Here is a 12,489-nt window from a genome sequence, read left to right as displayed (position 1 = left end):
ATACAAATTAAACCCTTTAATACATGCTGCTAAGTTTTTTCCCTCAATACATTTGCCATCAACCAAATACAAGATTGCCTGTTTCATTTCTTGCTCACCACTACTGAGTGTACTTTATTCCCAAAGCCATTAAGAAACAAAGGTATTTGTTACTTCATTTTTAAATTATTTATGTTGAAGATTTTTATTATAAATTATTATTCCTTTTCATATTATTTGTTAATATCTTTTGTACATGTAATTGAGAGACCTCAGTGACTTTCTGAGAGCATAACTATCTTTAAGCTTTTAAAATAAGTTTCTTTTCAGGGGAAAGAGTGCCACTCGAAAGACTATAGATTGTCCCTCAGACTCCAAGAAGTCACAACTCTTATTCTTTGGACAAATGTCTTATGTATCTCAACGAAAATGAGGGTGGTAAAAGGAAGTAAAAAAAGAAACTTTTCTCAAAGCCACAAGGCTTTAGGTGCTAGAAATTCGGAGTTGAACCCATGCTGCTTTTTATTACTGGTGAATTATTCAAAAATCTAGTTACCTCAAAATGGAAATAAGAGTTAGAAGGGCCTTCCTTGGTCCTCTTAAAGTGGCTTAATCCTAACACAATGTTGAACTGATGAAAATATATCCACAAAAATGCATTAATCATTGTTATATTTTTTATTGGGATGAAATCTGAGCCTTTTGAAAAGAATCTCTGGCTGCACTGAGCTATTTTAAAGCATCTAAATTCAGCCAAATTTGGCAATGGTCCATAAAAGTGACTGTTCTTATCTTTACTTGAAACTATTTTCAACATCAACTTTCTGGAAGTAGGCCTTTAATATTAGCTTTAATAAATAGCTGCTAAGCACCTTTTGTCCTGATATAGATGAAGTTGCTATGACAATTCTAAATAAGTTGTATTATATCTTTAGATTCACTGTAAGTGGCCCTTTTACCTAAGAAGGAAACAGAAGTGCTGATCAAAACAGAATCCTAGATTGTCAAGTTATGATGGAATTCTACCTCTTCTCAGTCAGATGGCTGAGAAGTCATCTTAAATTAGCAAATAGGAAGAAGCTTGAATTTGTGGACCAAGATTAAGTGGAATAGAAGTCATCACAGATCTGAAGGGGAAATGAAGAGGGATACTCCAAGAAAAGCAAAGAATATTGCCAGAAACATTAACCCAAATGAGAAAACAAACCATGCCAAGGCAGCTAAAATAAGAGATACAGCAGCGGTCAGGAGAACCGAAGCTAAAAATAAAGATAGTGGCTACTAGGTGTGGCCTTAAAAGTCAAGAAAAGAGGATTTAGCCAGTTTTAAAAATATTAGATATGTATGTCCTCTTTTTCTGGGAAGCAGTTCTTTACCTGTCTTAAAGCAGGTGTATTCAAAAGTGCTGTCTGGAAGCTAGCTAAAATCATACTAGATATTGTCTGTGATGCACCCCCAAAAAAGGAGTTTTAAATTTCTTGTAATACTGTTAGGGAGGGAAACTATACTTAAAAGGTTCAAAGCAGCATATACTGAAGATATTGAAATATGTGACAAAGAAACAAGAAATAAAGGGAGCAAGACAGGTGTTTAAAGTTTCAGTAGGTAAAGAGTAGGAGAACATTCTGGAAGGGTGTTTAGGCCAGGAACTAGACCTGTATACAAGGGAAGGAATTGCTGAGTGGATGAGAGCACGAGCTCACCTACCCCTGGGAGGAAACAAGGCTCAATCTCCAAGCAGCTCCAGGCATCTCTGGGCAGGACTTAGGCAAATAATCAGTCCTAGGGCTGCCAGGCGGGAAGAGCCATACCAGCAGATGTCCAGAGCAAGCAATCAGGAATGTAGGCAGAATGTCAACCATGTAGCCAGTACCGCAGCACATGCCAGGATCTGCCCACAGAAAGCTGGTTCACAGCCGAAGGAGCTGAGGTTCACAGATGAGAACCCCATCACTACAGATGGAAACAAAAACAGGGCAAAGTTCCAGGCCCAGTAAGAGGATTACAGGAAAAATGGGATAAGAGAATAGAAATTCAGAATGGAGGCCACAGTTAAGCCTGCAGCTGGGAGTGCAGTGGGGAACTGGGTGACTGGGTGAGGAAGCTCCAGCGCCTTTGGTCAGCAAACATGCCTCAGAACCCTGCTCGGTGGGGAGAGCTCGGACTCTGGGAGCCCCACAAAAACCAGAGGTCAACAGTGGGCCAGTATACCCCTCTCAGGGCTGCAGCAATCATGGGTCAGGGCCCAGGGCTGGACCTTTGTTCTAATATATGGAACTCCAAAACAGCTCAGAGGGAAGGGAAGGCATTATTAGAAATCTAAACTAATGTATTTACTAAAATGTCATTACTTCTAAGTACATACAATTAAAATAACTCAGCTAGCAGAAGTTAACAATGAGTATCCACTTAGGTCCAACTTTGAGATATTTTAAATGATTTAAAATTTGCCCAGAAGCTTTAATTTTAAATTTTTTCTTGAAAATATTACATTAAAATTTGATAAAACATTTCCTTCTGATTATATATGGAATTGGTTATGTAAGGGTTTTTTGTACACAGCTAGTCTATAACTCCTTTTTATTTTTGCGTATCTGCAAAAATTTTCTGAATCTGCTCCTGAAAATGGTGCTGCTTTGCATGAGATTCTGACTTTCAATATTTTTTATTAGAATTTATATGACTTTAATGTCATTCTTAGACTAAGACCTTTGAACCAGCGATTTCAAACCTGCCTGGACATTACAAACATCTGCAAAGATTTTAAAATTATAGATTACCAGTTCTAACTTAAAGACCCCTATTTAGTAAGTCTGGGTTATTAATTATAGTTTAAATCTGCTAGAATTACTAAGAATTCAAAATTAACAGAGCCAAACTTAATAAATTTGTTACTTAATCTGCATTGCTATTTTCTTATTAATATTCATACTTCAAGACATAACTGGGACTTAAGATATGCCTTTGTCTTGCAGTCTTACAAGATTGCAAAAAATTAATAACTTAATTTTAGAGTATTCAAATGCACCTTTGGTATTAAGGCAAATAGGATATGCTTGCTTAAAAGGTAGTTACAATCTAAAAAAAAAATTAAAGGGACATAAACTTCACCATAAAGGAAAAAATTACTGTAAGTTCTAAAATTTCTACATAAGTTTATGGATACTATTTGTGTGCAGAGGAATGCAATGTTCTGAACCAAAATCAGTACATATTAAAATCTGAATGGCTACCTTTATCATAAGGTTTTATATAAAATTTCTTAAATATTTTCTAACTGAACAAATTGGATTTTTTTCTATGAAGTACTAATTTGAAATATGGAAACAAGAGCAGATTCTTAAAATTTGTATGTTCAGTTCTTTAAAACTAAAAACAAATTTTAATAGCTTTAGATGTGTGAAGTATTGATTTGGTGAAAATTAAGGTAACTATTTATTATTGTCTAAATTATTGGTCTTTAACTGGCATTCTGGTAGTTGCTGTAGGTATAATACAGTAATGTTGGATATAGACTCAGTTATTATAGAGAAGGTAGCTACAATTTAGGTGAAAGAGCCTGTGGGAGGATAGTTGTAGGTTAAATTTTAGTGATAATAACTAAAGGTTAACTTGCCATAGAAGAGAACATTTTTTGTAATCAATGGTAGTTCTATTAAGGTTAAAATGCTAATGGTGGCATTTGTAGTTACAGGTTCAGATGACTAGGTGGAGATTATAGATTGTTGATGAAGAATGATGATTATTATTTTAGGCTAAGTGGAAGTTACAGATTGTAGTTGCAAGTCAAGTGGAAGTGGTAAATGATTGTAGTGAAGTTAATGTAGTTGTACATTTAATCAAAGAGATAGTGGAAGTAGTGATAGTTTTGATTGTCAGCTAAAATTAAGCTCTAACAGCATTTCCTGGTATTTAAGTTTCAGTTGTTGTGGACTCTGTTGAAGTGCGACAGCTACTATTTCACATATAGTTGTGGTGATGGCTGTTGTGGCCATAGGTTCCGTTAAGTGGTAGTTGTGACTGCTGTGGTTGTGGGTTCTGCTGAAGTGGTGGTCGTGGCCACCGTGGTTGTCGTGGGTTCCGCTGAAGTGGTGGTTGTGGCCACCGTGGTTGTGGGTTCCTCTGAAGTGGCGGTTGTGGCCGTCATGGTTGTCGTGGGTTCCACTGAAGTGGTGGTTGTGGCCACCGTGGTTGTGGGTTCCACTGAAGTGGTGGTTGTGGCCACCGTGGTTGTTGTGGGTTCCGCTGAAGTGGTGGTTGTGGCTGTCGTGGTCGTCGTGGGTTCCACTGAAGTGGCAGTTGTGGCCGCCGTGGTCATCGTGGGTTCAGCTGAAGTGGCGGTTGTGGCCGTCGTGGTAGTTGTGGGTTCCGCTGAAGTGGTGGTTGTGGCCACCGTGGTTGTTGTGGGTTCCACTGAAGCGGCGGTTGTGGCTGTTGTGGTCGTCGTGGGTTCCGCTGAAGTGGTGGTTGTGGCCACTGTGGTCGTCGTGGGTTCCGTTGAAGTGATGGTAGTGGCTGCTGTGGTTGTAGGTTCCGTTGAAGTGGTGGTCACTTTAAGTTGAGAAGTAGTAGAGGTTGTCCCAGGAACAATAACTACAGGCTCCCCGTTGTTTTGGGGTAGCTGGATAACAATGGAAGAATGGTCATTTCCTCTATTATTCACCAGACACACGATGAGTACTCCAATTGCTGTTGTTATCACACAGGCTAAGAGACAAACCAAAAAGACTTTCCACAGAGACCAGTTATTGCAGCAATTTCCTTTCACCTAAGAAGAGTGTTAATGAAAATATCAGTAATGAGAGACAAAACCACTTGTGAGTTATCATCTCTTTTGTGTTATTTATAACTTAGTGCATTAAAATCATTTGAATCTCCATGTCTCTGAAGTAATCTAGGCTGAAAGTCCAAGTTTTTATTCAGGAGGATGTAACTACATGCTTTCTATAACATTAGCAGAAATAAAAATCTGTCAATATCTCATCTTCTTTCATTCTGTTTTCCAGTGATGGTCTGGGGGCCCTCTGTCCTTTCACACAAACAGAATAACACTTTAATGGTAAATTCTATGTCACAGACCTGATCTTCCACTGGACATTGTCATTACCCAAGATGGCTCCACTTCCAAAACCACTTCCTCAAGAACCCAGTGCTCTAAACCACCATCTCCTCTCTATCCAGCTTGTTTGTTTAATTATTCCCATAATAACCTTTATTTAATTTTATTAAAAGCCTTCTTCACAGCAGTCCTTGCTTCACTCACATCCACCTTATCCACCTTTTTGTCCCATGGTACATTATTTTAATAACATTTACTAATTCCCTAAAATCTCTTGTGCTTCTCTCTTCCTGTTTCCTCCAGCTGGTAAATAAATTACTATCTACTTTCTTGGCACCTGTCCTTGAACAGCCACACTGTTGGTGAAAGTCAAGCACCTGGACAGATTATAGAGTCAAAATAAATGTATGATCACCATCTTCAAATGGATTATCTCTACTGCTCTACTGTATTATATTTCTCTAAAATACTCTCTCATTTTTGTAAATACTTTCTCAATCTTCTCTCTCTTTAAACCTATAACCTTCACCTACCAACCTTCAATTGTCCTTCCTTATTCCCATCAATAATTTTACTTCCTTCCTACTTCTTTGGGAAACTTAAAAGCATAAACTGGAAACTTTCAAACCCCCCCAACTAGTTACCAGATTTGCAAACCTAAGTATGTCTGAACTCCACCTCACGTCCTTTCCTGACTGACACAAGAGGACCTAGTCTTCCTTCTGCCTGATGCTGATCTACTAATCTGTCCTTTGGATCCCATCCCTTCTGCCCTTCTCAGCTACTCTTCTGTTTATCCTTCTGGGACTGAATACTTCATCACTTTCCTCTTAAGTGCCTTCTTCCTTTGAACATTTAAACGCATTTGAATCTCTCTCATCTTAAACAAAAACAAAAATCCTTTGATTCCAATTTCCCCTCTAGCTACTTCCTTTTTCTCTCTTTCTCTGGAAAACTAAACTTCCTGAAAGTTGTCAAAATGCAGTATCTCCACTTGCAGTCTTCAACCCAATCCAGTCTGGCTTCTGCTTCTGTCATGCCACTAAAACACTCCTAATGAAGTCACCCATGACATCCACTCACTGAAACCTAACTGACATATTTCAGCCCTCATCTTACTGAAGGCTTCAGTAGCATTTGCCATGAAAATCATTCCTCCTTCTCTCTTTTGAACAATTTTTTTCCTTTTGCTTTTGTGATATCCTATTCTCATTGGTTTCCTCCTAACCCCCTAGAATCTTCTGTTTCCTTTGCAGATAGCACCTGAAAGTGCACAATGAAAAGAAGCCCCTGGATACTTTCCAGTGAGATGCATTAACAAGGTAAACCAAAGCCCTGCTTGTTTTCTCACTAATCCTTATCATCACTTATGATTTGGTTATAAAATGGCTGATGACCTACTGGATTACCTTAACAATTAAATAAACTGAATTGTTAATTCTAAGGCATTTTTGCAAATATTTGTTGCTGCTATTCTTAGGCAACAAGCATAATGGAAGAATGTAGTCTTTTTAATTGGAGAGATGTTATGAATTTCAGAGCTTAAACAATGAACCCTTAAACAATTTCTTACCGTCTCTGAGCCTCGAAACTCCTTATCTTGAAATACAAAGATAAAAATGTCTATCTTATACTGTTGCTGGGAAGATTATAAATGACATACATAAAGTCACAAGTTCTCAAAAATGTTTTTTTATTTTGGACGCAGTATAGTACAGGTTAAAATCAAGACCATTGGAGTTCAACATATTTGGAGTTGAATTTTTAGTTCTGTCACTTATTAGCTGTGTAATATTGGTAACTTTATCTTTCCAAGCCTTAGTTTCCTCATAAGAATAATAACCTACCTAATAAAGACTATAAGAAAATAAGACAGTGTTTGTAAAGTTCACGGCATAGTGTCACATATGTAAGTTTTCAATTGTCCAACATGATTATTTCATTATCACTTGGATGACAGCAAGACCCCCAAGGAGTGGAATACAACTCTCATGCCTTTCAGACAGACTAGAGAAGGTCTTAAATATTATAAAATATGAGCTGTGGTGTTTATTGGAAGGCCAGGGTTTTGTGCAAAGGTGGTAGCTCCAAGGCATTGGGAGCAGAAGGATGGTACAGCTCACCAAGGCCAGACAAATGAGGGATGCTAAGCCCAAGTTAGCCCTAGAACAAATATCATCTTGTTTACCTTGACTAAAAGTGCTACAAGGAAGTAGTACCACTTTTTCAAGAAAGGAAGGTGGCATAAATGCTTCTGCACATTTGGGAAGGGTTTATAATACTTCCTTTAAAAAAAATTATAAAAGAGCAGTTCAGTGCAATAAAGTATACATAATTAGACACAAGAACATCTATCTAAATTCTCCTGTTTGGCCACTCTGGCAAAAGTTATGTGAGTTGTGGCAATTCTATTAAATTTCCTGGGCCATATTTTCCCTGATTATTAAATAATCGAATGGAACTAGGTCATTCTCATCACAATTCACACATCTTAAAATATTGATACATGAAGCTTATCCATAGAATCTCTGACTTAATTGGTCTGGAGTGGGGCTCAGCTTTTGGTATTTCTTAAGCAGCCCATAGGTGATTCTAAGATGCAGCTAGGGTTAAGAACTTCCTGACTAGATGTTATCTTAGACCTCTCAATTCTGTGATTGATACAAATTACTTTACCTCTGCAAACAAGAAACATTTTCCAGCTCCACCCTATTGAGCTCATTCATTCTTTAACATTGTCCCAGCAACAGCATAAGCAGTTTATAGTTGTTATCTGGAATCAAGAAACAAGACTCAGACTCTTTCTACCCAGGCTCTACAGCAAGATTAAACAGCAGAGGGTAGGAATTCCAGAGTCAGGGGAACCCACCAAACTGCCAACCAAAATAACTAATTTATAGTCAATGTCAGGTTTCTCTACAGAGCTGAAGATGTAGAGGCAGAGTCCTGAGGTACTGAATTCAGCCAATAGATAAGATCAAGAACCAGGAAAGCTGGGTCTAGTCTCCAAAGGCAGTGGAGAAAATCTGGAAAAAGGAGTCAGGTTTTCATTCAAGGTCATACACAGCAGAGGTCAGAACAAGGAGAGCCATACAGAAAGTGCCACATACAGGTTTCGAGGCTAGAGCAGTGTAAGAAAATAAGGTGATCACCGGTAGAGCAGGACCCTTGAAGTTTTAAATATGACACAGTCTGTGCCCAGAGTGTAATTAGTAAATTAAACCTTACATTGCCAACATATTTTCTCCCTGTCCCTCCCCAATCTTGCTTTTGTACTTCTATTTTATTTTAATATATATGTTCTCTATGTGACATATTTGAGTCCCCAACTAGAACACAGCTCTTTGAAAGCAAGATTATCTAATATTCTTACAAAGTGCCTTACAATGACTTATACTAAGAATACAGCAAATGCTTAACATAAATATACATGAATTAAATGATTAAATACATTTCCTGGGAAAGACTAGAGCAAATACACCCCATACAGAGCACAGCCAACCTGGGTAAAAGTGGCTGTCCCAAACATTACCTGTGTGTTGGATAATTCTGTGTGTGGACATCCTGAGTGCATGAGGACTCCTGGGCTCACACAGACCCCAGATAAGTTGGCCGAGACATCACCAGGTAGGTCATTTGAAGGTGGATGCCAGCATGCAGAGCTGTGAGCCTCTTGGTCATTTAAACACATAATTGGCTATAGAGAATAAGCAGAAGTAAATAGGAAGTTGTGGTGCTGAATTTCTAAAATGAAACTCTTCTGTCAAAAATAAACAAATATGACTTTTAAAAGAAATAGACAAGACTTTTAGAAGGAATAAATGCTTTCTTATTAAATTCTGAACACCAAGGAATCTAGGCAGATTATTATATATCACAGTTTAACTAATTTTTGTAAGTTACTGATGGTCCAGATCAGGAATGTATATCATCCCACTTCATTGTATTACATGTATGTATGTATTAAATAGCCTCATGTTGCAAGCTGCTGTACGTGGAGAATATATTAGGAATCCTGTATTCATATAAGGCATAGAATGTTGGAGTCGAACAAGTCCTTGCAGTTTGTCAGGTACAACCTGTTCAGATTATTTTGGAATGAGAATATTGAAGCAAAAAGTGTTGAGCTATTAGTATTATTATTATTTTATTATTAATGACACAATAGCAAGCACTGGAGCCCAAACCTTCCAGTGTTAGGGCCAGAGGACTTCCCATTCCAGTGTACCACATTTAATATATTGTTATACTAAGTTATGGTAATATGTTAATATAGCATTTACTATACTACACTAATGAGAAATTCTCTTACAAAGAATGAGATTTTATGCTAATGAAACGGAGGCAAAACGGATTTGTGTATAATTAACACATAATACAATAATTGCAAAATATTGTTGAGAAAAAGGAGTAATAACAATTGAACATGGGTGAGTTCAGTGGGAAAGATTTTGAAGAAGAGATGTGTTCAAAGAGGGTTAGAAACAAGAGAGAGTGAAAAATGAGAGAGAAATAAACCCAAAAGCTTTTGGCCAAAAGTTTTGTTACTTCTTAAAAATAATGCAGAATTGCCTGAGCTCTTCATCACACAGGATGATAATACTTTCCAGTTGCGAGTCATCTCTCTCATTCCTTACTCATCTTCAAAAAGGTTTTCCAGACTAAAATTACCTGCTCATAGATTTGCTGTGAGGATTAATGAGTGAATAACTGCAAAAAGGTTAGAACAATTCCTGGCACATAGTATGCACTCAATCACGCCATCTTTGTTAGTAGTAGTAGTGTTTATTCCTACTGCCATTATAAGTTTTCTTTGATCATGCTGATTTAATTGCCCATTACAAAATAGTTGTAAAATCGTTGGCCCACCAACCAATGACTTCCATAAAAGTGCCAAGCTAGAACTGCATGTAGTCATTGGTCCCTTAGGAGATATCATTAACAATACAAAAAATAAATATGGTTGTTATTAAATATACATAAGATGCATATATACAGAGTCTTGGCAGTGAAGAGTTTGGTAGGTTAGATTTTTTTTGTAAGTTCTATTAAAGAAATAAAGAAAACAGCTCTATGTTTACTGAATAAAAATGAAGTTCATGTTATTCGCTAGGTAAACTTGAGCAAAGTTAGACTTACCTTTAATAACAACCTTGCTTATTTTCCTTAGTGTTGATTCCATTGCTTTAGGTATTATTATCCAGTTTGCCTGTGGCTGATGAACTTGGATATTTTAATGCACTTTGTAAACAAAGTAAAACTCACTCACCAGGCCAGTTTTCCAGAATTTTCTGGCCTTTTTGGAATCCAAGCCCTTTCAAAAATGAAAGATAATGGGTGGTGTGTAAACTAAGGTAGATAACCTGTGGTCTAGGCTTAGCTCTGACGTGATACTGCAGCTCAAATAATAATTTTTACTGTGTTAGGCTAGTCTAATTCTTAGTACACGTAGAGTCTCTAGACAAAATAGTTGAGCTGTGAATAATGTTTACTCACATTAACAGCCTTAGCTAGTAAGGACCCTAAGTAACTGAAGTGCATTAGCTATATATCACAAAGGAAGTTCTATAGATTTTCCCCCTAACTTTATATGGATTAATTTAAGACCATATACAGTCTAATAGGAAAACAAAATGCCAGAATTTATTTTCTTTTAAGGTTTGTAATCTTCAAATAATTCTTAAGTTCCATTATTGACTTGGTCTTAAGAGAAAAATATTTTTATAAATATACATAGAAAAGTGGAATATCCAGTCGGCTATCCAGATATGTGCTGTAAAAACAAGATAATATTTGTAAGCATCTTCAAGTTTGTTCTTAGGTACGGAAACTATCAAGATGATAAATACTTGGTTAAATGGATTTTTCTTTCCATCCAAGTACCCCAGCATCCCATTATAGAGTGTCAAACTGGAAGGGACAAAGAGGATAGTTTCAGGAGGGTCCTTTGAATGATGACTCAAAAAGACAAACCCCTCTTCTTTTCTTAAAGAGGAATCTTCCATGAAACTCTTCTGTTTTAACATTTACTGAGCAGCAGGACTTTCTTCCTTGGCTCATCTTGTAGACAGTTAATACAGGCTGATTGCTGCAGCTCCAAATTGCAAAGGCAAAATATTTCATTTATTCTTCAGATGGCAAACTTTAACTTAATATTTTATTTTTTAGCACATTTACATCCTTTGCTCTGATGTCAAAGATTATTTGTTCAGACATAACCAGATACATAAAAAGCACTTATAACTGTATACTGAAGGCTTGATTCTTGGTTGTAAAACATTTCAAAATAGACAAAATGACCGTATTTTTATACAAAGTAGGAATTTTTAGAGGATTTCTTTCTTAAGACTGAAAGGCAATATCCAGGATTAATATCTGGATTTCCAGCATATTTAGAAGTCTGAGTTCTGACAAGTTTAGGACTTATATGTAAAATTTAAGAATCAAATTGTAAAAATATAACTTTAAAAACTAAACCAAAGACATCACTGGAGCTTTATGTTTATATGATGGTGGTTATAGAAAGTTAAATGTATTTATATGTATCTCATATGGTCATAGAAACATTTTTAATGCTTTATATCAGTAAATATATAAAATAATTTCTAAAATATAATATAGCAGAATACAGCTATAAAGCAAAAAAAATTAAAACCTGGCTACTCTTCCTTTTGGAGAAAATTATGCAAAATTATGACTGAGTACATAGCAGTAAACAGATTAGATTGCTTTTAAATGCTAAAAGTAAGACTGCAGTATAAGCGAAATATTAAAACAGAGAAACAATACTCACTGGCTGGTTTTCAGTGCGCTCAGTATTCACTACGTATTTTCCATGCTTTCTGTCCATTCTTGAGCTTGCAATGCTACAAGCTCAACTCCAAGAATATTTTTCAATTCATGCATTGCCTTTTATATCTGCATCTCTGAGAAATAATTAAAATGACTGGTGGAAAATCAACTCTGATGCATCAGTGCAGGTGTGGATTAAACTAAATAATAAATAATTAATCACTAAAATGGGATCCACCTTAGAGAAGGAAATGAGGTGTTACAGAAAAACACAAGAAAACCAACACTGCCTTTGAGAGCTACTGTGACTCCCCCTCAGCAACCCTCCTGATAGAAAGGAATACTGAAAATCTTCCATAGTTCTTTTTCTTCCCTTTGGTGCCATCTTTCAGACACCTGCGTTTTATTTTAGGACCAACCCAAGAAAAAACTCTGAGGTAGAGGTCTGCCATTGCTCTCTCTCTCTGCACTGCATGCATGGCTTCTCTCCTCTGGCGGCACTGTCTCTTAGTCACACATGCCATCAGGATGACTTCACCTTTTGGTCTTGAGGTTGGTGTCTAGAAGTCTACTTGGTCAGCTGCTCAGTAATTCACATGCATTTAACAACAATTAGAATCAGTTTCCTAGGCAGAAATTCCAAACGAGTGATGGAATAT

The 12,489-nt window shown here is 36.8% G+C and overlaps 1 protein-coding gene across 1 annotated transcript; it reads right to left on the bottom strand.

Moving 5' to 3' along the window:
- Positions 1-3,982: 3,982 nt before the first annotated feature.
- LOC118928903 (dynactin-associated protein-like) lies at positions 3,983-12,089 on the bottom strand. The gene is made up of 3 exons (XM_036918513.2): positions 11,832-12,089; positions 8,571-8,735; positions 3,983-4,747 (listed from the first exon to the last, which is right to left on the bottom strand). The coding sequence occupies exons 1-3, from the start codon at positions 11,886-11,888 to the stop codon at positions 3,983-3,985; spliced, it is 987 nt and encodes a 328-aa protein (XP_036774408.2). The 5' UTR covers positions 11,889-12,089.
- Between the last annotated feature and the right edge of the window lie 400 nt (positions 12,090-12,489).

Source organism: Manis pentadactyla, chromosome 6 (assembly GCF_030020395.1).
Source record: "Manis pentadactyla isolate mManPen7 chromosome 6, mManPen7.hap1, whole genome shotgun sequence".
Classification (NCBI taxonomy): domain Eukaryota; kingdom Metazoa; phylum Chordata; class Mammalia; order Pholidota; family Manidae; genus Manis; species Manis pentadactyla.
This window is presented reverse-complemented; position numbering and strand designations above follow the sequence as displayed.